The 27,338-nt window shown below is 32.8% G+C and overlaps 1 protein-coding gene across 10 annotated transcripts in view; it reads right to left on the bottom strand.

The window, feature by feature from the left end:
- Window positions 1-27,338, bottom strand: part of LOC106461546 (cell cycle checkpoint control protein RAD9A-like) — a 93,032-nt gene that overhangs the window by 9,747 nt on the left and 55,947 nt on the right. For all 10 annotated transcript variants that reach the window (XM_022388535.1, XM_013921380.2, XM_022388533.1 and 7 more), the window contains exons 7-9: window positions 14,403-14,509; window positions 2,362-2,468; window positions 1,101-1,165 (exon numbers count right to left, since the gene is read on the bottom strand). In XM_022388535.1, coding sequence (XP_022244243.1) covers window positions 1,101-1,165; window positions 2,362-2,468; window positions 14,403-14,509 — 279 coding nt within the window. The remainder of the gene's footprint in view (window positions 1-1,100; window positions 1,166-2,361; window positions 2,469-14,402; window positions 14,510-27,338) is intronic.

Raw genomic sequence — 27,338 nt, 5'->3', positions numbered from 1 at the left:
ATTCAGGTTACGTAGTTTGGAGATAGTTTCACGGTATGATTGGTTTATGGTAGTGGATTGGTGAGAGAACATGCTTAAAAAGTTATACATGGAATAACAAAGATAAACGTTTAGACTTACACAACCTCGATTAATCGCCGTGATGAATTCAAATTCGATGACGAGGAACCCACTTTGAGACTAATAATGGCTGGAGACGGCTTAAATGGGTAATGAAGAAAAATTTTAATATAAGTTTAACATAACAGCAAATGTACAACGTTTCGACAAGGTTTTGTCATCATCAGGTACAAATTTAGGAATTAGCTTTTCAGAGCAGCACTGTCTTAGGAAGGAAATATCGTTTCTCTTTTTGATGATTTTTATATTCAGGTTACGTAGTTTGGAGATAGTTTCACGGTATGATTGGTTTATGATAGTGGATTGATGAGAGAACATACTTAAAAGGTTATACATGGAATAACAAAGATAAACGTTTAGACTTACACAACCTCGATTAATCGCCGTGATGAATTCAAATTCGATGACGAGGAACCCACTTTGAAGTGGGTTCACTCTCAAAGTGGGTTCCTCGTCATCGAATTTACCTTTGATTGTGTTATACATGGGTCATTGCAAGACATTGTAATGCCTCTGACTGTGTTATTCATGGGCTAATTTACAACACTGTAATGCTTGTGATTGCAATTCTCAAAAATGTGTATTTATTGGAATGAAATAGTAAAAAAAAAAATTGTGTGTGAAACAATAATTTGTTCTGTAAATGAATAAAATAAGAACATAAGAGAAATACCATTAAATCTTTAGTTTCAGATTCTGTGTAGTCTGTAAAACACAGGTATTTGAAACATAGTTTTCAGGTCAACAGTGAAGAGGATTTTCCCTAATGACATAGCACATATAACTATCATGTAGTATTTTATTATAAATCATAAACTTATCAAAAATATCTAATTTAGTTCAATAAGTTTCTTACGTTATGTTTGAAGTACCTGTATTTAGATGTGGTAACATTTGTTATTTTATGAAGAAAAGGCAGTATTATACACCCACAAGTCTTTTGAATTTAAAATTCACTCAACATATTCTAAGAATCTTACCTCCCTGGATCTTCAAAACTGATAGAAACAGGAACATTACTGCCCTCTGATAAAGTCAATACTGCCTGGTAAAAAATTAATAAATGTTCATGGTTTATAGCTCAGTTTTGTAATGACAATTTCTTTTGATGAATTATGCTATTTTATGAATCAAAAAACATCATACTTATCTTCAAAAGTACTTAATTCAACACAAAAACAAGAAAAACAAACTTAGCAACTGATTAAAAAACTGAGTAAATTAATGTGATTTTTGAACTTTTTGAAAATTTACTCCTGAAAGTGTATAAATATTCTTTTATATTTCAAAGAAATGTTTAAAAAATACAAAAAAAGACTAAAATAATTATATATATGTTTTTATTCTCCACAGAAAAAAAAAGGTCTTAAGTTACTATGCTACTATATTAAGATGTAAAAACTTGGGAAAGATTTACAAAGTCAAAAGCAGTTTTGTGACAATAGCGGAATAAATATAATAAACCACTGACAAATCTTGGTGCATCACACATGTATTCTTAACTTCCATACTGTAAAAATAATTATAGCTTGTGTGTTATATCTACACATTCTTTACCTTTATATTGTAAAACATTTGTAACTAAGTTTGAATGCTTTATTAATTTCATTACTTTTTCTAATACACAGATATGTCTTAGACACAAAAAAAGATGGGAAGTATTGTAGCATTTTGGTTGATGTATAGCCGAACAGTTGCACGAAATGAGAACAAGTTATTTTAGAGATATTTAAAGAGTCTTCAACTGCAAAATACTTCATGATTATGTCATTTCTAATGTTTATTGAACAATGAAATTTTAATTGGCCTGCTACTTACCAATGATGCCACAGTCCTCATGAAAGTAAAAAGTTCTGAACACAGAAATAAAAGAGGGTGGAAGGATGAAATTTTATATGAGAGAAAACAAATGTTGAATTGCTGAATAGGTTTCAAACTTGGGGTTTAATCAGACACAAAAGAGAGAGAACATATTGCAATTCTAAAACTGTTTTGATAGTGAAATACATTTTTCTAGTTGAGTAGTTATTTGAAACAGTACATTTATATGATTTGTCTGGTCTTGATACTTTTAAGCTAGTCATTTATCACAAGTCGAACAACTGATAATACTGATGTAAAAACTGCTTTTTAAATATCCAGACACTTTTCAAGAATTAGTTATGATTTATTCTTTAACTTGGAAACACTTTCATATTTTTGTCACAACTACAGATTAAAAGTCTTAAAAAACTGGCTTACCCGGAACTCTTTGAGACAAAAAGTTATTTCTGCACAGTGATTTAGCTGGTAATTTTCAAATTCTTCTGGTTCTAATGACAAAGCTGTGTGAACAACTTTGGTTGGATCTGTAGGGGAAGATCAATTTTATAAAGTAACAAATGTATTACCATTAAAAATATCTTTAGATTATGTACACATTGAATAATAAAATTTACATAGTTACAAAACCATATAAATTATACATTATACATGTGGACATATCTGTACAGGTAATGTATGTGCAAGATATGCATCTAGTCTACAATTAACTCAATTTATGGTTATATAAAATAAATGACAATGTAAAATAAAGTAAGCTTATAATCAGACCTACTGATTACAGAAGTATCTTCTAAAAAATAAAACCATACAAAAAATAATATTAATAAATATGTTCAGATGAATTTTATGCAGATAATAGTATCAAATAGTGGCCATTTAAAATCACAGTTTATAAGTTCTTTCTTTTGTAAAATTTGTTTAGAAATATGCAATTAGAGCACACAGGTAGGCAGTTCCTATATTCAGTAAAGATGCTAAATTTTCACCAAATACTGATGTCCAGAAAGTTTTGATGCTGAGTCACTGTACATCAACATTCTGTTGCAAGAAACAACTGCTTTGTACAGAGATTTATCTTCTTCAGATATCACAACTAATTTATTACATATAAAGCATATCTTTGAAGTTTTTGCATTAATGGATGTCTTTTTCTTTTCTACATGTGGAAATATCTATGATTGGTGTGGGTTTAAATCTTGCATCTGCCATGAATATATAATTGGTGTCTCAATTACTATTAAAAACCTACTCTACTACAGATGTAGTATATGGGTATACTACATGCTGTCTACCCATTAATCATTTCATTACACAAAATTTTGAAAATCTTCTACATATTTTTTGTATGTAGGTTGAACTCAGGATACTGGTCCAGAGTTCTTACACTGATAATCGATCACAGTGCACAGGAATCATGAATGACTGAAGATCTTCATGGTAATGTGTAGCCTAGCATGTCCAAGATCAAATGGAATGATCTCAACAGGACCTCAAAGCCTTCAATGACCATGGTAGCCAGCTGAGAGGGACTGGAGGTACCTCTAATAGACATCCACTTACTAGAGCTGTTTCATCAGCCAGCAAGTGAAAGTAGTGGTATATGGGGCAGTTGTATACTGGAGGGTGCTGCCAGGGTAACTATGGATCACAGAGAAGCCTAGAACCATGCAGAACTGATAGTTGAACTGGTCATAGCAATTCATTCTGCTACCCAGAAGCAGGGACCTAGTACTCATCCAAGCATAGGGGGATCCTTACTATGCCCATCCCACTCAATGTTTAGGTCATGTCAACCTGGTCTAGACTTGACTCAGGAATAGGCCATGCAGTGCTTGATCCTCAGTTTGGATGGTGCAGCCCTCAACTATATCATGCACTTTGGGATTGGGATACAGATGTAGTCAAGTTGTTTCAAAAAGTAGGACCTAGTAGGGCAAACTGAGCTATCCATAGAGCTCAAAGGAGGGCCCACCAAGAGTTTGGCCACTTATAAGGTTGATCTTTGTCATTTGAACATGATGGCATGCCTTGCAAAAATACAACTGTATCCAAGCCTTAAAGGCTTAAGGGAATCCTTTATGATATGCCTAAAGTTATCCATTATAGCATTATAAAATAAAAACCATAGAAATTAAAAATAAAGGAGTTAAAATCAAAAGATTGATAACGTACAAAAATAAAAGCAATGTAAAAAAGTTTGGTGTTTCAGTTAAAAATGAGAGATTCATTAAAAAAATGTTCTAGAAACAATGGTGATTGGAAATATTTTGCCCAACACAGTTGGCTACATTGGTGATGGTGAACCATGCATGATGCACCTTGAAAATGTGTTATTCTTATTTTCTAGTATTTTAATGAATCTCTCATTTTTAATTGAAAACCAAACTTTATTGGTCAATCTGTGCAACTTCTTGGGCTATTCCAAAACAAGAACCAAAACTCTCAAGTAATTGGTTACTATGATTGTGAGTGCTCCAGTTGCCTTTTTAGTTGTATTATTACACTGGTCTGGAGTAACAAATCTCACATCAAAGTGCCAATTTTAGACGTTATCATAAACTTTCTAGTAGCCTTTACTGTACTACTAACTCAGCGTCAGTAACTTATAAATGTCAAACTAATGGCTAGCATTTTTTTCAACATCTCTGTTGTAGCTTCATTGTGTATAACTATTAACACGTAATTCTCAATACCACTTAACCAGCTAGCTGTACTTTCCTAGCTATTGACCTTATTTTGTAACACAGGCATCTTTTACTTATGCCATTTTTTCATGTATATGTTTGCTTAAAACTCAAAATATCGTTAAAACCTCATATTAAATTCTTTTAAAATGCTAAAAATACTGAAGCAATTGTAAAATTCCCTCAAAAATATCCAATTGCTTCACTCCTCCCTCCTTAGTAAAATTCTGTTACTTGTAACAAAATTTACCAGTCTCCACCTCTCTCTTCATCAACCAATGTTTACCTAGTATAATACATGCAACATACATCAATTATATACACACACACATGAATATATATATACCTTATCCTACTTAGATTAGTTACAACTTCGTAAGTAGCCTATCATGTTATTGAAGGCATCATGAGATACAGTACTGACTGTAATTACGTTACTTTTAGGTTTGTGTATAACTACTTGAGTATCAAATCTCATTTGTTTTCTCTTAGTTCTAAGAGTCACTTCTGGTTGAGTTGATATAGGACTGTGTGATCTAAGATTATAGTCATGGGTCACTGTATCAGCTTGTGTTGTCACTGGGGCACAACCTTCACTGTTGCCACTACTAACTGGGGCATCTTCAGTTGTTATTATTTCATCACCTAGTACAATATTCTCATCTTCTTCTAGCTCTAGTGTTTTTAGTTCTAGTATTTCTCCATCATCATTAAAAGATGAATCAAACTCATCTAAGTTATCAGCCCCTTCATAAACACTGTTATCTTGTTCCTGTTTTTTAGTTTCATCTGCTATACACCCATACTGATAAGGTTTATAACCTTTTACTTTCTTTTATCTATTAACATGCACTAGCTGTTTACCTTTTCCATAGATTTCTTGAATCTCAAAATTAACTGGATTAGTTTGTTTAAGGACTCTAAATGGACTTTCCATAACTTTGCTAACTTTTGAGTGTTTCCTTTCTTAACAATTGGGGTGTATAACAACACTTTGTCCCCCAACTTTATATTACTAACTTGTGCCTCCTTATTTACTTGTTTCTCTCTACTTTCAGCAGCTTTAGTTAAATTTTCGTTAGCTAACTCAAATGCCAACTGCATTTTCTGTAGTAGTTCTGCCTTATAGTCATAATCAACTGCATAATTAACTTTTCTAGGAGCTAATATCTCCTGCATGGGTAACATAACATCTCTACCATGCAATAATAAGAGTGGATTTCCTAAGTAGGCTCATTTTCAGCACTTTTATATGCTAATAATAACAAGGGAATCTGCTCTTCCCAAGTTTTCTGATCCTTCTCACAGTATTGAGAGATTATGTCTAACAAAATTCTATTAAACCTTTCTACTAAACCATTAGTAGCTGGGTGATAAGATGTTGTCTCAATTTTCTTTACACCTAATAACTCACAAACTTCTTTCATTAAGTTAGAAATAAAGTTACTACGTCTATCTGTCAGTAAAAACTGTGATATACCATGTTTAGCTACTATGTCATTCACAAAAGCCTTGGCTATTGTTTCTGCTTTCTGATCAGGTAAACATATAGCCTCAGGAAAAGCTAGTTAAGTAGTCTGTGACTACTAACACATACTTGTTTCCTGCGTGGGATGTAGGCAATAGGCCTAATATTTCCACTGCCACTAGCTGAAAGGGTGTCGTTAGACTCTACAATCTTCGTAATGGAGTGTTCTTAAAGTGTGGCCTTGTTTTTCGTTTTTGACATTCTATGCATGACTCACAATAGTTTTTAATATCTTTCCTCATATTTAGCCAAAACAATCTCTTACTTATCCTACTGTGGGTTTTAGCAAAAGGTAAATGTGCTGTGAATGGCATGTCATAATATAGTTTCATAACCTTGGTTCCTAAGTTATATAGTACAACTATTTCTAATGACCTATTATCCTGAGCTCTTTTTCATAAGATATTTGAATGTAATGTGTACTCTGTAATACTTTGTTTTGTAAGGCGTTTACTATCAGATCTTTCTTTTGCTCATTAATCACATGATCTATATCCCAAATTACTTTTAACTCATCTTTATCCTCAGGGTTTACCTCTCTTACTTTATTAATGGTCTGTTTTTCCTTGGTTTCAGTGTTTTCTACCCTAATTCTACTCAATGCATCAACATTAGAATGCTTTTTATCCAGTCTATGTACTACTTCAAAATCATAATCCTGTAGTAATAATGACCATCTCACTAACCTAGAGAAGGTGTCTTTTAATGTCATTAACCATTTTAATGGTGTATGATCTATAATAATAGTGAACTTTCAACCATTCAGATAACAACAAAAAGTTTTAAGTCCATGCACTACCAATAAGCATTCTACTTTTTTTTTCAGAAACTGACACTTACTTGGTTTTAGCTTTAAATTTGATTTCCATGATCTAACAAATACATGCCTTAACCTGTTGTAGCTTCATTTTATATAACTCTTAACTCATAATTCTCAATACCACTTAACCAGCTAGCTGTACTTTCCTAGCTCTTGACCTTATTTCGTAACACAGGCATCTTTTACTTATGCCATTTCTTCATGTATATGTTTGCTTTAAAACTCAGAAATTCGTTAAAATTCTTTTAAAATGCTAAAAATACTGAAGCAATTGTAAAATTCCATTAAAAATGTCCAATTGCTTCAGTGCTTTATGTTGTATTTGGTTTATTTGTTTGTTTAAAACCTGCAAATTCTTGTTTTGGTTCTTAATTTAAATAACAATGTCAAATGGAGTATGTCTAAGTAGTGCTGCAAAAAGGAAAAGATATCATGAATTAGAATTGCAATACAACATTTTATCAAATATTAATTCATTTTTCAAAAGTGCTGAAGAAAATGAATGATACTTAAAATGGGCTTATGCCTAATTCACTCAGTGGTTTTAACAATGACGTGGGCCTAAACTTAGAAGGTGTCAAAAGTGAGTGTAAATGTGATTTTAAAGAAGGAACCAAGATACTTGGAAGAATAATAAGCCTAGTACATTGACAAAAGTGAATTTACATGAGCCCTAAATTATGATGCTATTGACATCAATAGGCCCAGGCCAGAACTAAAACCTGAGGAGGTTGGTTTTACAATGGTTAATTACACTAATAACTATTCCACTAATTTAGGTAATAGCTAGAACCCATTTAATAAGCTAATTTTTCCAAGGTAGAATGTGCTAAGTATTTACATTGTGCAGCTCACAACCTAAACTTAGTACTGAATGACTGTTCAGTCTGTACTGGAAATTAAAAATTTTTTATGAGTTGCTTCAGAAACCCTAGGTATATTGAACACAGTATTATAAGGCAGGCTTTACTGTCTGCACTAGTGGATTCTAATCCTGCTACAATACTAAAATGAAAAATGACTTTACCTGTTGAACAAATAATTACCAATGGATAAATCAAAAAGACAGATTTCTGAAAGTACGGGGAAACTAGCTAATGCAACAGGTTCACTTGTATGGCTGAACTCCTTCCTATAGCTTATTCAATTAGAATGAAAGTGACAGCATTTTCTGAGGGTTGGTCAGTAATGGCCAGAATGCATTTCACAATCTCAAATTTAAGGAACTTTCAAGTTACAACTGCACCTCTCCAAGGCTCTCCATTTTTAATCTTCCTATTTACAGAAGTAACAATTCACCTGACCATGGTCCCCAATCTGAGTTGCTTTCTCTGTTGTTTCTGCTCTTTCTGTAGACATTTCAGATCAGAAGTCAATATCCTGCAAATATTTTAGGCACCATGAGAACTCAAATAAATCTTTTCTTTAAAGCCATTCCTTAAGAAGTTTTATATTTGATGTCATAATTTTCAGGATAAATGCATCATTATTCTTTCCATCAGCAAGGTAAGGTCCCAAGATGCTGATATACTGTCTACCTTCACCTTATAGCTGTGTTTGTAGTTACTAAAATATCTACCTTGGAAACAGCAACTGATTCTCTTCTCAATGTAGGATTACTGTACATGCCATCACCATGCCTTCCTGCTTCCATATACATATTGTACCACCAAAAATATGGAGACCATTTCCTCTATGGTGCATGGAGTTGAAACTTGCCACAATAATAATTGTATGTAACAAAATTCCCTGCAAGTTTTCACATAGGACCATTCTAAGTGATGTCATGACATCCCCCTCCCTACTTCTACTGTGTTAAAAAACAACTATGAAGCATATTGTCATCAATGTGGCACATGAAACATCTTTCTGCAACTGTTTATGACATATATAGTATGTTCAAGAATAACTACAGCCAATAAAACCACATTATTATTATCCTATTTTGATGTTTTGTGAGGTAGTTTTCATATGCTCACTTGCATGCAACACTGTAGCAATATCACATGGAAACACATGAGATTAGGTGGAAGCCTCAAGACCAGTGGTAAGCAAAAAGTTTGCATACACAGGACAGCAATGAACTGGGAAAAGCTAGGTGTGAAGGAAGGTTACATATTATATCGGAAGGTTAAATTAGCATTTCTATTACTATTTGATAACTGCTGAGAATTTAATACATTATTCAATTGTTTAAATTAGCATTTAATTGCTTATAACTAGAAATGTTGTATATCATAGCTGTGGTATTGATGTTGATAATTAGTGGTAAAAGCATTGATTAAAAGAGGATTTTAAGCTAGAATTATCTACATTTTGATATAATGAATGTAAAGCAACTTTAGCTATAATTTAAGCTTACTCACTTATTGTTAATTTATAATGCAGGCCAAATAAATTGTATTATTACATAAATATAAACTAAAGACTAGTTATTTGTCACTTCTCATTTTCAAGATAAGAAGTTGGCTAATGTTTCTCCTCTTTTCAAGGGAAGTAATAAAAATTTCCCAGTAATTATAAACCTATCAACCTTACATCAGTTGTATGAACAAATTTTAAAAGTCTGTTAGAAAATAATTTCCAAAGTCATTTAATAAAGTTTAGAATTTTGTTGGATAGAAAAGCAAGGTTGAACTAGAGTAAAATCTTGCCTTACTAACATTTTGACAATCTTTGAAGAGGTGACTGCTTATGTAGATGAGGGTACAAGTGTGGATTTGTTGTATCTGAATATTAGAATGCATTTGACAAGGTGCCACATAAAAGGCTTGTTAAAATAAGTTACCTCTGTAAGTGTGGGGGGATAGGTTGGATTAGTGGATAGAAAACTGACTAGACGGAAAAAAGCAGAGGGTTGTTATAAATGAAGTTCAGTCAAACTGGATTAATGTCATATGTGGGGGTACCTCAAGGCTCGGTGTTAGTCTTTTTGATTTACAATAATGACACAGATGAAGAAATGGTCAATAGATTATTTAAATTTGCTGGTGACGTTAGAGTTTTGAGTGTTGCTACTGCTTTAAAAAAAATTTGGGTGAATAAATGGCAGATGCTTTTAATTGTATAATAGATGCAAGGTAATTCATGTGGAATATCACAGTTTGAATTATGAGTATAATTTTGATGATAATAATCTTAATAGTATTAAGAAAAAAATAAAGATCTTGGTGCTCTAGTTGATCAGTCTCTAAAGCCATCCAAATAATGTGCTATTACTAATGTTACAGCAAATAGGAATTTAGGTTGTATCTACAGAAATATTGAATACAAGTCTAAAGAGATTATAATTTCATTGTGTAAGTCATTGGTTAGGTCATAACTAGAATATTGTGCTCAATTTTACGAAGGGTTCAGAGCAGGGTTAATAGTACAACACCCAAAATGGAAAGTTTGTCATATGAGGATAGGTTAAGATCTCTGAACTTGTTTTCTCTTGAAAAAAGAAAAGTTAGAGGGAATCTAATTGAGATGTTTAACCCTACGAACACGGGATGGGTGGAATCCGTCCACCTTGTAACCAAGAGAGTATTCATGAGAGTAATTGTACTATAATTTTTGATAACGTACATGAATCTTTACAAAATTTTGCAGATTATTAGTAAACATTACAAAGATCTCATACACAAAATATCATATTTTCAAATTATGTATTAAGATTTGTTTATTAAAAATTTGCTTGTGAATTTTTTCTTTCAGAATATTGACTATCCAACATGCAAAGTAATTTTGATTTTAAGATTATAAATACTTTCCTTTATCTGAAATTTGTCATGTTTCATTTGTGTAATCTCTGTATCCTTCTAGATAATCATAAAACGTTTTTTTTTTTTTTTATAAAACTTTACATTTAATCTGTTATTTTATCAATATTAACTCTATATGGTGTTGGTCAATTTGACCAACTTCGTAACCATCATAAAAATGAGGAAATGAATCTAAATTACCTTTTTTGTTCTAGAATGACTACAAACTGTAACTGGAACCACAAATGTTTATTTTAAATAGCTTAAATTTTGTAACAGTATACATCTATTTATATTTATTAATTTTTGTTTTATTGACCTATGAACTGTGTCTGACTAAAAATACCAACACAAGTTGAAAATTACACGGTACACGTGTAGCTCACGTTACCATATCAAATGGTATAATTCACATGCTGCTGGCATGTATACCCCATAAAGATTTTTATTATTTTTCTTTTATTAACTTACCTAATAATTTTATATTTCTATGATTTTAGTTACTTTTATAATAATAAATAATGAAAAGAAATGAAAAATAAAAAACCTTGCAAGTAAATATCAAACATTTTTATCTTCAGTAAAGCTTTATATTTTATTTGCTATTTTCTTTATTGTAACATTATATTTGACTCTCCAGGTAAGTAATCAAAGTATAACAAAAATAAAGGTTGTAAGTGCAAAATAAAATGTATAGTACTGTTAGTATTGATCACAAAATTTCAAAGTACTTATGGTCAGAGTTTACACTTCTCACTTTTTCACACTATTTATTTTATTACTAGCAGATGGCTTAAAAACTAGAAGAAACAAAATGAATAATACTCTGTTCTTTTCAGCACATACAACAAAGTTCCAAAGTAAATCTCCTGATAGTTTCTTCTAATCTTTGTACAACTATTTCCTCTGTTTATTCTACTGTTAGCGGCTGAAGTAAAAACCTGCCATATATAAAACAATGAATCACCATTCCTGTTTAGGTGTTACCATACTTTGAGTAATTTGACACTGTCACTATCAAATAAGCTCATACGGTGCAATTCCCAGAACCTTTCCTGCTTTGAAAACGCAGTGGTAAGATTTATCAACTTATTGACAGTATAATGGTTACAACGAAAACTGGCTAAAGTATAATAAAATGATTATTTAAGGACTTTGTAGAAAGTCTGAGCCGATCCAATAAATCAATAAGCGGAAGTATCCTACAAAAACCATTCAAATCACAGCTCCAAGAACACAGTGGAGTAGAATTTGCCAGCTTCTTTACAAGTGGTTGCAACAAGAATTGTCTAAATTACTTTATAAGTGTGAGATAAAATATTTATGACATGGCTCTGTCTTGGGTGGTTTGGACTTAGCAGTGGTATAAATGTGAAAGTGCTTAAGAACATCCCACTTCCTATTTTACCATGTTTACACAGTAACCAATAAATGCACAGTTTCCAATATTTTGTAAGGTACAGTTAGGTTTTGGTTACTATACATTACATATGTGTGTGTGTGTAATTATTATTATCATTTACTATTTACAAATAGATATTTAAATTTCAGTTACTGTTCTTAAAACATAGAACAGTAAATAAAAATAAATAAATAAATAAATATTTGGAAAATAATGATCTCCACTACTTGTGATGTTTTGAAGTTCTTTTTTTTTGCATTCACAAGTCATACTTGCTAACTCTCGTCATAGGCCTTGCCTAAATTCATATGTTTATGTAGAATAAAATAATTTTTGTCGACTTAATATATGCATTTTTGAATACTAAAATATTATAAATGACTATACTGATACCATATAAACCTATTGTAATTTAACAGGCTTCCTAACTATGCTGTATTTGGGTCTCAAAAAATCTAATTTATGTTTGGAAAATAGCATTGATCATAATATTTCAAACTCTCAAACGGTATAAAAGATTTTCTGTCATAAGTAACTAAGAAAGACTAACAGAGTTACATAGAGGAAATGTAGAACTTTCGATTGGTTATAAACTTATAAGTATAAAAATACAGGCATAGATAAACATCTTCTCAAATGATGAAGTGGTGGGCAGAGTCAATATGGTGGATTCAATAAATATTATATCTCAGCAAATAGAAAAGGTAGGAGGTTCTTATTTTATATTCTAGCTTGCCAATATCAGAAATTTAAGTTTATAATTTGTATGAAACTATGGAATTTGTATTGTGGGCATCATAAAATGTAATGTGACAAACCCAGAAGATGATGTACCAATGTACCACACAAATATTGATATTTAGCTATTTTTTATAATATTAACTTTCAAATTAAAATTAACTTTAAATCTACAATTTGACAGCAAGTTTATTGACATACATTCATAAAATAGCAGTTCAATAAAAGTTTGAATGTAAGTCTACTGGATTCTTAAGGAAAATGATAGTGTTGATGTATCATCCTTTTCATATTTAATAGTGAGAATGGTAGGGCAAGGGGATACAAATTCTGGCAGGGTAGGAGTCATCTTCAGCTAAGACTGCTATATTTTTCTAACAGGGCGATTGGCCCTTGGAAAGGGTTGTATTTAGGTGTGATGGATGCAGTTAATTCAAGGGAGTTTAATATTTCATTCCAGCTCTGAAATGTCTGGAATAACAAACAAATAACCCTTTCCAAAGAGGGATATGTTGGGTCAAAGACCAGATATTTCTTCATTCTAATTAAAGTACATTCAGATGTAAAGAAAAATAATGAGCATTGCTTAACCTATCTTATAAAGTTGTTATCAACCAGTGTGTAACATCAACTTCATAATATTTAAATCAGCTTATAAGAAAAAAGTGCTTTGAATTAAAAAAAACCATCAAACCAAGACTTGCCTTGAAAACTCAAGCATCTGTAATATTACTACTATTACTGTGGTGTAAAGCAGAGTTTACTCGAATATATAAGTAACATTGCAAGTAAAATTTAATGAAACAACTTAAGCTCTAACAATTAAAAAGATCCAGTAAACCACCAAACCAAGATTTGCCTTGAAAACTCAAGCATCCGTAATACTACTACTATTACTTGGGTGTAAAGCAGAGTTTTCTCGAATGTATAAGTAACATTGCAAGTAAAATTTAATGAAACAACTTAAGCTCTAACAATTAAAAAGATCCAGTAAACCATCAAACCAAGACTTGCCTTGAAAACTCAAGCATCCGTAATACTACTACTATTACTTGGGTGTAAAGCAGAGTTTACTCGAATGTATAAGTAACATTGCAAGTAAAATTTAATGAAACAACTTAAGCTCTAACAATTAAAAAGCAAACTCTATCAAGATTGTGTATATTCTTTGAATAAAGCTTTTAACAAGGTTTGCCAATTATGTTCACATCAGATAACAGAAGGTAAGATTCTGTGTTCATGATTTTACAACTAGATTAGACATACTTTATGACTATGCAAGAAGTTATATATTATGCTAATTCTTGTTTTTCCCATCAAGTTTTATTTATTAAAAGGTCTGTGAACTATGCGGGCCAGCCTTAGCCTAATAGTTAACAAGGGTTCACATCCACTACTGCAAAATATGCCTAAACATATTATAGCCATGGGTGTTTTGAAAGAATGTGGTCATATCACAGTATTGTAATATTGAAAATTTTTTCCTTATTTCTTTACATTAAGCATATCAGACAAATTCTTGCTGTGTATAACTTCTTACCTGGTTCATCATCAACAAAGTTACAAAGAGTTACTTTATCAGGAGATACAGACAGAGTTACCTCTTCAACACTTGCTTGGAAGTTTTGAATGCCATCTGACATTAGTCTGAAATAAAAGATAATACACAAATATAACAGTAACAATATATGCTGCACATTTGTATATATATTTTTACAAGTAGAATATAAGACATATCTTCACTTCACATGAGAAGTCATAAATAAAAAGATTAAATTTTGGCACATAAAATAATATCACACTTAATGACATTAATTTTTTTTCAATTGTAAAAACCTATAATAATTGCATTACACTTTGCCAGATTAAATTAGCAAAACATAACATGGATGTTTATGTCATATTTTGTGAGTTTAGGGTTTTCATTTTCAAATATTTTTGTGGCTCCAGTGCAACTCTGACAAGCTTGTTTTGAGCCTGTTTGAAATATTAACAGGTTTCCACATTTATAATTCTAAAATAATAATTTTGTTTTATTTAACACAAAGTTTGTAAATTGGCACTTACCACTGGGAATTATCTAGGATGAAGAAAATTGTTCAACAATTTATATCAGTGCAAAATTGTAAAAATTCTACATTTAATTATCATATATTTCAACAAACAATTTCTAATTTCTTTCAATAATACTCAAAGCAAGCCAACAAACTATCTTCAGATATTGGATCTATGTATACAAAAGCTGTTGTCAAAGAGTCATATAGTAACAACTGTTACATTCAAAGTAGTTGGTTTATGATAATATGATTGGTTATAATATGATGCAGAAAAGAAGGTATTTCAATGCAATGCTAAACAAGAAAGCCAAGAAATAGGAAAATATGTCAGTACTGGATGAATCAGTACTGGCTTTTTTTTTGCATTTTGAAGACCCAAACTCTAGAGCCAGTAGCCAATTTTGTTGACATATATTAGTTAGTAAAGTTTAGATATCTAACTAACTCTTGTTATATTATAGAAGCCTTAACACATTCACATACTTATATATGTATGGATCAGCAATTCTGAGCACGTTATACACTTGGCAGATGATTTTTTTCTAAATTTTCCACTTTATAAAAATACCATAGTTACTTGTACATTGCAGTGTAATCCAGTTCTGTGATTATCTAAACAAAACAACAGTTATTTCAATCTATTATGGAAATATTCTTATATAATGCACATGCAGTGTTATATTTGATATCTAGTATACAATTTATCTTACAAGTCACAAATTTAATAAGGCCTAATAAAAAATAACATGGAAATGCTGAATGATCAACTTTAAGGACATTAATATATACTTTAAATATTGTTACTGCTAAAACAATCTATATAAATATAATATGTTTGTTGTATGTTCATGAACTACTTCTCAGGGTGTGGATTGATCTTCACCAAATTTGGTAAGGAAGTTCACTGGCTCCATGGGAAAAAAACATGCAAATTTCCAGTTTTGCATTTTGCAGTTTTTATGGGCATTTTTTACCACTACCTCACCTCCTGTGGATGGATCTTCATTAAATTTGGTATTGTGGTTCATTGGGTCCATGGGAAGATACATACAAATTTTCAGTTTTGCATTTTGCAGTTTTATGGTTATTTTTACATTTTTTACCACTACTTCGCACATTGTTGATGGATCTTCAGCAAATTTGGCATGAAGGTTTGTCGGGTCCGTGCAGAAACATGAGTGAACTTGTGGTTTCAAATTTTGTGTTTTGTAGTTTTATGTACATTTTTTACAATTATATAAGGGAAGCAACTTTTCATGTCATAATATAACCTTCATTAATCATGAATTTACATAACTTCTGTCCAGGGATGGGTACTCCAGCTATGTTTTAAATATTTTTTGTAGATTTTTAGTATATTTCATTTGATGTAGAACTTAATAAACAAATATACATGTTCATGTTCAACTACAAAGTAATAGGATCAACAATGGTTTAAAATATACTTAAAAATCTTTATGCAATAAATCACTTTTTTCACAATGTAATTCCTCCATTATTAATTGTAATATAATTTTTCTAAAAACCAAATTTATACTTCAAGCACCTAAATGAATCTTGTAGTAACTTCATTGATGAAGCGCAAGAGTTTAATACATTTTTCACTGCATGGCTTTATGCCAATAGACATATCGACAGTTTTCTTGGTAAATGAATTTCAGATAGTGAATGAAGAAGTCATTCATGAAGAACAATTGATTAAGATGCAAGGAAGTTAACCCTTTGATTAATGATCATACATAATGTATATTCCATTTTACAATACAAATTTTAGAGTAATAATAGAATCCTAAACATTTTTATTTACACAATGGATAAAGGAAGAGTACATTTTTTAATTTCCTCATATTAAAAGTCTATAAACCTTCAAAGTCCACCTACCTTATTAGATCAAAAACCTTCAAAGTCCACCTGCCTTATTAGATCTATAAACCTACAAAGTCCACCTACCTTATTAGATCTATAAACCTTCAAAGTCCACCTACCTTACTAGATCTATAAACCTTCAAAGTCCACCTACCTTATTAGATCTATAAATCTTCAGAGTCCACCTATCTTATTAGATTTGCCATCTCAAATGAAAGCACTTTATCATACTTGTTAAAATCTGGAAATCTGCTCAAAAGGTAATTGTGCAAACTATTTCAGCTATTGCAAATTGTAATGAACTGTTAAGTGGCCAGGTATTGTAATTAAATCTTCTGAGCAAATAGTCATTCATAATAAATTTTTAAACTGATAATCACTAAAAGACTAAGGTACATATTTCCCAAACTTAATTCAAATGATGCAAATCTAGTTTCAAAGACCGGTTTTATTTACAAATGAGCTTTGCAGTTACTAACCTTCATCAGCCTTTAATAATTGCTTTATGAGCTCTCCTAAAAAAAGTAGTGTTTATGCTACATTAATAACATATTAAACACACATTTTCTAATATTAACAACTTTGCTCACTGTAAAACAAAGGTTAAACTAATAAAATGAAAATTACACAAGATGCATTACTGTGATTTATTGAATGGTCTATTTTTCTTTATGAGCTCAAAATAATACATAAAAATGTTTACACTCCCACTACAGACTTGGCCAAATCAACCAAGTTCGTGGCCACAAATTGACCTTTATAGTTTCCATACTATATCTTCTAATATGTTTTGTTTACCTTCACAATATTTCACAAGCTTTCAGCAAGCAGTAAGTCTATTGTAGATAAAAATTCAGAACTTTTAGTGAAGTATTTTCACTAAAAATTTCTCAAAGTGTTATATGCACCAAGTGCAAAGTGATTTTCCTGTTAAGATTAAAAATACTTTTCTTCATCTGAAAATTCTAAAATTTCAGTTATGTAATCTGTAAAACCTCCTAACTTTTTCGAACTTTTTTTCTGTAAAATTTTATATTTTACCTACACTAACTCTAAACAAGGTTGGTCAATTTAAGCAACCAAGTAATCACCATAAATAAAATACATCTCAATTACCAGCACAAAAATTAAACCTAGAGAAGCTTCCTTCAGAAAATGCCCAAAGGGAAAGCTTATGGTGTGTAACACAGGATTCATATAATTTGGTCAAAGAAGAATACCATGACTTAATTCAATTACAAGCTTCCTACCTATCAATTATATCAATTTCATTTCTTACAAGGCCTACATCAAATTAGAATGTGTGCTTTTTCCTTCTTTTTATATTAATAATGACTATGATTATGAAAAAAACTAAACACATGATAAAGCAGATTACACTGTCAAGTGTACAATCACAAATATCCTACCTATCTGTTATCTTAATTTCTTTAGACAATGTAGAAAATCAAATTACAACATGTACTTTTTTTGTTTTTTTTATATGTATTTTACATGTTTTTAAGTTCTTTGATCTTTTTGTATAGCTCTTCTTTTACAGGTTACTAACTTGTTTGTCCTTAGCATATCAGAGCAAACTGTTTCAGCTTTCCTTTGCTTTCAACCTTCAAAATAAGTTCATCTGTTGATTTTTTAAGAGCATTTGCATCTTTCTCAATGTATGTTTTTTTTTTATTTCATCAATTTTATCCATGATAGATTTTTGCTTGAGTATTTTGCTTTCATTTTCTTTGTGTGTCTTTTGCTCATCAAGATAGGTATAATACTTTTGTCTTGTACCAGCTGCAGATAGTAAGAGGGCCTTTGTAATCTCTATGTTTTGTACTCCTCCAACTGAACTGAGATGATCACATATAAGAAACTAGGCTGTACAGTTTTCTATTGAAGATTTTCCATCTCAATCTGACATTCACTGAAAAGCCTCTCTCCACCAAGGTATTCCATTGAGACAGAAGCAGCAAGACCTACACAACTTCCCACAGCTTTTCAATTACTTTGCTGCATGCCACTGTTTTACATAAAAGGTTATCCACCCAACATTTAGCATAGTCACTAAGTTCTGCTTTTCTTCTAGTTACTCTACTTTAGTATCTGAGAATGTCATCATAGCTGTTCTCATCAACATGTTTTTTGCAGTCCCTTTCTGAGCTTTTTTGCATATGATTCCTGATATTTAGCCATTTCACATGTATCCAAGCCTGCCATGTTGTACAACTTCAGCATAAGTAGCAGCAAGCACTCTTTACTTTCCATCCTAAATTCAGATTTTCATTCTTCACTGATTTTCTCATTTGCCATCAATTCCTTCAGTATCTTCTCTGCCATAAATCTAACATTTATTTTGTTTGGATGGCAGTGGACTTTTCTGTCAGCAACAATGCTTATCAGTTTGGGCATAGTGAGGGCTTCAGCAATCACATCTCCCTTAATGAACCTTTGCAATGACAAATTTACTCATATTGAAGAGATCTCCTGCATGAAATGAAATCATTGGTTTCTCTATCTGCTATCCAGTCAGAAAGAGGGTCAATTCTTTTGCAAGTGATAGGTGAAAGGCAAGTTTGGCAGGCTGTTGGATATACAAGACTGTTTAGTGTATGAATTATTATTTACTTCATTTACTGATTTAATACTTAATGATTATTTAGTTTTCATACCAAGAGTATTTAAAGTTAATCATTTTAAAAGTGACAGTTATGACAAATTTTGTTACGTAACTCAGTAAAAGTTGTGTGTATGTGTAGTTAATTGTTATAAATTGACGTCACATTATTCAAACCTTCCGTATTTTTCTTGTTGCCTTAGTGAGTAATGTTACATCATAGAATTTCCTAGTTTGTAGAAAGTTCTAGGCCTCAGTTGGAAAATGCATAAATATAGGCAACCAAGTGAGCACAAGTCAAACAAAGTTCAGTCAAAAAGAAAAATAATTCATAAAACGTAAAGTTAGCTGCCGTGTGAGCAATTAGCATTAACAGGTGATTTCTATAGTGTTTCACAGCTGTACTGTAACAACAGAAATAGAAAAATAATTCGTTTTGTCAATTGGATTCTAAAGTAATTGAATCAGCCTGTGTGTACTTTTGACAAGAAAATAGAATTGTTTAGAGTTTTAGATACAACTGTGATATCCTACAGTATAAAGAATTTTTTACATACATTTAGATTAAAGATTATGTGCTGTCCATTTATTGTTCAAATTTATCACCAACAAGTCACAGGTACCTACTGTAAAGAATCCCAGCTCATATAAAAATCCTGACACAGACATCGATGGATCTTTAAGTCCTTCCTTGAGAGTACTGTATGACTTTGTACCAGGGTTTGTGATTTTCCCAGACTTCATTGCTTCAACACAGTCCTTTAAGTCTGGCATTATTTTAATAACCTTCTCTGTCACTGGCACATGTTGTTTTGCAGAACACTGGTGACATGAGTGAGTTGGTCGTTCCTGTGATTTTAGCATATACTTCACGACGAGCAGGAGAGGCCTTAAAAACTAGACAATCTTCCAGCCTGTAGAGTCTGCTTTTTTCCTGAATGCCCCATGTAAAACATGCAAACTAAATTAAGGAGTACTGAATTCAAATCTTGTTCAAGTTCCATTTGAATCAAGTTGTGGAACTTCTAATTAACATAGGGCCTATCCATTGAAAGCTGAAGTAAAGATATCTGGTTCAGTTCTTCTGTTGACTTGTGGAAAATCTTTACCACATCCTCTGTTGTGGCATGCCTAAGGAATTCTGAAGTGAGATAGTGTAACTACAGAATCATTATCCCACATTCTTAGGTGCATGTCCATTTGTTTAGTTTGTGTTTTAAGCTTTCATCAAAAAGTAGAACATATTCTGGGTCCTGTCAGCTTTTTAGTCTCTCAAACAGAAGAGACCTAAAATATGGTGCTAACTACTTCACCATTTGGAAACATCCTGTTGAAGAGATCCCCTGAAATGGGGGGGGGGGTGAAAGCAGAGATTAACTTTTATAAAATTGGAAAAATACTTAGAGTTGTTTATTTACTGCATAAAGTGAATTTTCAAACAAAAGTGAGACAGATCTTGTGGTTATACTTAAAGTGATAAACCTCTTCTGGATTCAACTAGCAGAGAAAAATGAAGTCATCTTTAATAAATGATGGTACAATAACTATAAAATATGTCTTACTGGCAAAAATTTTTACTTTAATCAAATTGTTCAGATGAAGAACAATATTGTGCATTTGAAGCTGTTTTGAGATATTCAAACTTTTTTAATTTTAAAGTATTCAGACAATATCCAAGTTTCCACACATTTTACAATATTTCATCCTTTTGTATGACTTTAGTTTCCCATAGATAGATTTTCATATGTATTTATTATTTAGGTTTTAGAGGCAAGTTAAAATTGTTGTGGAACAACAGCATATGTCATGCTATAATAATAATGTTTAGTAAAATGTTTTACAGCTTTCAATGTTCATTCCTATGTTAAGTTCAAATTAACTGCAGTGTACATAACAAGCTAATACTTGTTTTAATCAATTATTTTAGCTATAAACTAATACAAATCACGTGCAAAAACAAATAATATTTCAAAAATGACATATCAAGTTGTAATAGTATCTGACTATTCACCAGGTGGCAGAAATAAAAAAATATCTGTATCAGAATAATGTAAGATGTTCAACATTTTGCCAAAATTGCACATATATAGTTTTTTTTTTACAATTCAATAATTTCTATTTCTACTTTGAAATGTATGGTCTGCAGAATTTAGCATTATCAATTAATAATATCACACACTATATTCCATTTTTTTAAATCCATGTTGCTCCAAAATTACACTCTAACCTGGAGATGTTTTAAGAAAATAATTTATTAATATTGAAATAAAGTAAAACAAATAAAAAAAGTAAAATACAATTTTCCATTGTGAATTAATTGCAACAGGAATTACCCAGGTTAGAAAGAATAAATTATCAGTAAGTTTACATACAGTGCTCAACTCTTTCAGTTGTTTAATACTAATTTCACTCATGTCATTCTTATTTCTTTAATTATCATCATAATTAATTCTGAAGGCATAAATTACTAGAATTCAAATTCTTTGTTAGAATTAGTTCATTAGAGAATATGATATTAGCTATTTCTAAAGCCTGCTTATCATCATGTTGTATAATAAAATGTAACTAAATGTTCTACACAGATACTCACTGAAGTTGCTTTACAATCCACTACAATGGCTTTACATGCAGAAAACTATGGCACTTCTGTGCTATTGCAGCCATATTTTACTCTAATTACAGTGTAGGATACACAATTCCCTTTTAAAACTTAAGCTATGGGAAAGCTAATTAATTCTGTTGCGTATGCATTTTAGTAAACTTACACTGTAAACTACTTAAAAATTCAAATTGAAAAAAGATAATTGTAGAAGAAATCTGAGATTGCATTTAAAGCAATGTGTTATGTCAGTCATTTTAATTACATGAAAAGAAACCCTGATTAAAGAAAAAATTTCAATTAATGGAAAAAAATCCCCAATTATACAAATATTATAGTCTTACCCATAGTCAGATGACTTGTAGGACCAATGTAACTGGATAACCTTCAAGCACCATAAAATCTCTGTTTCTAATGTCTTCTGTGTTGCCATCCCAATACTTTAAACTCCATCACTGTTTTTTGTAGCCAATGATGCTGTTTCGCTGATGCAAAAAAATGTGGTTATATCCACACATTGTGTTGTTTCTTTTATTTGTCTTTCCAAGTGAGTCTGGTGCTTGATACTCTTAGAGTGGCTACAGAATGCTCCCTCACGCCTGTCTGACAAATCTACTTTTATGCCACACAAAACACACTTTGGATTTCTGTCATCTATTCAGGACAACCATAATTTATATCTCTAATCAGTTAGCCAAATATCACTGAAAATGCACTTTCCAGACATAGACTGTTTAAATCCAATCTACATGTATGTATGATAAACACTTCAACAGAGCCTAGTTACTAATCAGGAACACTTCAGAAGTGAATTATGTCCAAATGTAGTAAGTAACATTAACAACACCACTCCAATATGCTGAGAAAATGGATAACGTGCAAGTTGAATAGTGAATAGAAAGATAAAAAGGAAGACATTTGAACATGGGACAAATTGAATGTCCACGAGAATAACTGTCCACTTGCATACTCTGCATTAAGTTTCCCCTGACATTCCATGACTACTGCTAAAATTCATAAAAATTCCTCAACTTTCCAGAAATTCCCTGACTCATAAGAACCCTGGTGACATCTGATGGAAGGAACACTATAGGGGCACACTAATGGGAAATGGAATCTCATTTCAACCAGAGTATACTCTTTGTCTAAAAGGAAGTGGAGGGAATGTCAAAAGAGTCCCAAGTGTTGCAGAATTTGAGCAGGATCAACTAAGCACCCACACATAAGTGATTGGTGAGTCTAAGAAGTGTAGTATGGTTAAGGCATGGTCAAACTGTACAGTGTATCTCACCTTGACTCAACTGGACAGACAGAGACAGTGATGATGAACCCGTCCTACTGCAGGAGAAGGGCATTCTAGATGTTTGAGGTATGGCCTGCATTACACAGACAGTGCAACTACTGCCCTACTTCCCACTATAATGTGCTGTATACAATCAGTGAGGAACTTTCCAAGGACTGTCACCCCAGAGGCTAGGGTCTCCCGTGCACCTCTTGAAAAAGGTTGGGAGAATTTGTATTGGGGAGTTCCAGAAAATTGCCAGGATCCCCATCAGACACCTGCTGGACAGGTCTTTTACTGAAAGCAGTGCAGTGGGTGACTGAGAAACCCTGTTTTTAAAAAGCCAGCAAGTGTGAACCAAAGAAGTGGGCAGACTGGTGCCAGGTTTTTCCAATGATAGCCCATGGAATGGTACAGTCTGGATCAGGCAATTGTGTAATTTTAATACCACGAGGATACCTCTAGTGTTCTTGCAGAACACCCCATCTCAACAGTGGGCACTGGTAGAGCCAGGATGTATGGGTTGAGCACTGTCTGTTACCCCTGGCCCAATGCAGATTTTTGGAAATGAGCATATCCTGAGAGACAACACCAGCCACCTGGTGGGATCCTATAAAAGGGTAAGGAGTAATGAAAAAGAAAATGCACTTACTAGGATGGTATGTAGTTGTACTGAAGAATAGTGACTGGAAGGAGCTGAAATCCTGCAGGAGACAAAAAAAAACAGATGAAAAAAATAATGGGACGTGAATGTGTGCATAATCATTCACATGCTAGCCTGAAGGATCTCATCCAAATGTCAGTGAAAATGAGACATAAGAAAGTGAAAGAGTTGACAAAACTGGTGCAACAAAATATGAAAGAAAATCACCTTTCCAAACAGCCAAAAAAGTCTAAGAAGAAAGGCCCATCTGCATAGAGAAGTAAGGAATGGTGAAAGAGAGTGCAGGAAGCATTGAGAGCATAAACATTCAAATGACAACAATCACAGGTGAGGAGGAGAAGAAAATATGCCTTCAGAGAAAGATGGTATAATGAACTTGAAGGTAACAGCTGCAATGGAGTACATGTAAGAGCATGTAAAACCACATCAAAGTCCCAGTCAAGCATGGGAGAAGGATGAGAGGGTCACTGAAGAAGGAAGGATCAAAACAATGGGGAAAGGACAGGAGAAGAAAAACCTGACAATACCAGAAAGAGAGAAATGTAGGTCAAACAACAATGTGAAAAAAAGCTGTAAGGTGGACCATAGTAACACAGCCTAGAGGAAAGGAGTAGCTGATGGATAAATGTTGAAAAACCCACCACTCCTGTTGATAAACAGACAGAGTTGAAGGATGACAGAAATGGGATAAGAAAAAGTCTAAATGACAGGAGAGTCCAGTCCTGTGGACAATGGACTGCACAAATCCCACAAGTGGAGATGAAGAGTTAACACCTCTAGGTAAAAGACAGAAGTGGTTGGAGCATAAGAGTGGGAATTGGGGAAAGAAAGAGGGAGGCCTGGATGCCAATTGATAAAAAACAGGAAATTAGAGTTGTGCTGGCCAAAAGAGGTGCCACCAACAGGACCCAACAAGGAGTATTGCATATCAAAGCAAGGATATGAAGGAGAAGACAAAGATGAAGTAGACATACAGAAAAAGTTGAGACCAGTCCTAGCTGAGAGCACTGACTACCAGGGCTGAAAGACAAGAAACTGGGGACTAGAAGAGGGGGAATGTAGCGTTGGAAGTGGCAAAAGTGAGAGTGCATAACCAACTGAAAGCAAACTCAACATAAAATTTGTGGGTAAGAAGATTACTCTGTAGTTAGAACCCTGTCCAGCTGAGAGAAGAGATGAAAAGCCAGGAGACAAACCCAATGGAAATAAGCCCAAAATAGCAGGTCCAATGCATAAAAGCAGAGCTCTAGAATGGGTATCCCCTCTGACGGTTGATATAAGAAATGACTGGATAGGTTGTGGGTGAAAACCTGAAGAACCCATCTGTTGGACATAGATGGAGACCAAAGGCTCGCAAAGAGAGACAAATGGATGGGCCTCCACACAGTAGTCAATGACAAGATGAGCAACAACCCTGATATTGGTAAGTGGGAGGACAGGAAGTAGATGAAGGCTGGGAAGCTGGAATGGGAAGTAGAGATGTGGATTCAGCAGGCCTAGATGCAGGAACAGAATGACAAGAAACTATAGTGAACAATGAGAACTGATGAAGGGCCACCTCAGCCCACGTCTCCAATGAGAGAAGAACATCCCTGAAGACCTCAGGGAGAATAAATGAAACCCAATAAAGATCATGGTAATAAGCATGAGGGAGATGTACATGAGCTAGGAGAGCATCCCATCCATCCTAAAACCAGAGAACCAAGTATGGAGGGATGAGCATAAGATCCAATGTGGTGAAAAGAATAGAACAAACCTCTCCAGAAAAACTCCTGAGCACAATGAAGTGCCTCAGACATAAGATGAAGTGACGAGAGGTAATGCAGGAGTGTCATAAGAGATGAAGGTGTGACAAATTGGGTGTTTGAAGGGGAAATAAAAGTTAAGGGGGTTCACCCCCCAGCAGTTAAAAGAGATTCCAATGACTGAGAATTGAGGAACTGAAATAAATAATGGATGTAAGTCAGAACAAAAGTCAGGTGGATGAGGAATATTAGTACAAGTGTTTGAGAAGCAAGCCTGCATGGACTCTCATATCAGGCGAAGGAGGAAAAACAAAGTATTCTTGAGTATAGGTTTCATGTGGTAAATCACAGGAGGAATCAAAAGACAAGGGGGAAAAGAGAAAGAAAAGAACATATTTCTGATATCATGTCAAGGAAGATATTAAAAGGGTGAGAATTTTCCATCACATATAAAGCTGTGACAATAGCAAATCTTGTTGGTGAAGATAGCTGGTCAAAATCATCATAATCCTGATCGTGCTCAAATTAGGGAGAAGGAACATTAGCTGAATGGACAGGAGGAGGAGGCCAGTGTGCATGAAGGAACCCACAACAAGTTGAACAGTGGCTGTTACATCCTCTATACAAACAATGAGCCCCCAGGTCCTGTGTTAGGAACTTCATCACTATCATGGGATGAAGTGGATGTTACCATCACTTGATAATTCAACGAGTAAGCAGGGAAAAATTATTTTTTCTTCAGTTAAACTTAAACAAAAGTTAAGTTTCTTAGACTATCACAAATCTCACATAATTAATTAATAATTTTAAAAACAATTCCATTCTATACAATGCTGAGGAAAAGAATGAAGTTATTTCAAGTGCAAGTACTTTGGGGGGAATCATTGCACAAGCACTTTGCATTGCCCTCCTATGAGTGGAAGATTATTGCTGCACGTGATTTTAGGTTAGACTTAGCTCAAGGTTAATGGCATGCAAGTTTCATAGGCAGATGCAAGATGGATGAAGATATTCTGTGTGAGGAGGTGAGTTATCCTCTCAGAAAATTGAAGTTTCTTGCAATACTGGTTGTATTTGAATGACTGTGACAAAAACAAATGAGTAATTATCTAAATATCAAAATGATAACTAATTCCTAGAATAGTACAGAGAATGTAAAAGAAAAAATGCCTTTTTTTTCAGGCTTTATGGTTGCTACAGGTTTCTCATATAAGTGCACAGTATAGCATCGGCTCATTCTAGTTACCATGATTAGAGTCTAGTGGCAATACTTCCTACAGCACCATCTATATTAATCATAAACACTGTTCATGCTATCCTCTTCTCTGTCATAATTGTGATGCCATCTAACTATGCACAAAATACTTTGGGCATAATTCTTATGAAATGCAGTAAGCCATTGGGCTATCTGCACTGTGCCCACCACATAGAAGTTTGGAGTTATAAGCCTCAAACTTATCATTGAGCCACAAGGGGCTTGTACATTTTAAAGATATATATTTATACATGTACATATGCATATTCACACATTATTATAACTTGTTTTTAATAACCATGATGCAAAAGTATAGATCAACGTTGGGATGTTCAAGTTAAAATTTTACATTTTTAGAATTAAAGTAAATTTCAAACAGGCACTTATCTCTGAAATATTAGAAGCC

This window comes from Limulus polyphemus, unplaced genomic scaffold (genome assembly GCF_000517525.1).
Source record: "Limulus polyphemus unplaced genomic scaffold, Limulus_polyphemus-2.1.2 Scaffold983, whole genome shotgun sequence".
NCBI classification, from domain to species: Eukaryota; Metazoa; Arthropoda; class Merostomata; order Xiphosura; family Limulidae; genus Limulus; species Limulus polyphemus.
Note: the sequence above shows the minus strand (reverse complement) of the source record. Positions and strands in the feature narration are given on the sequence as shown.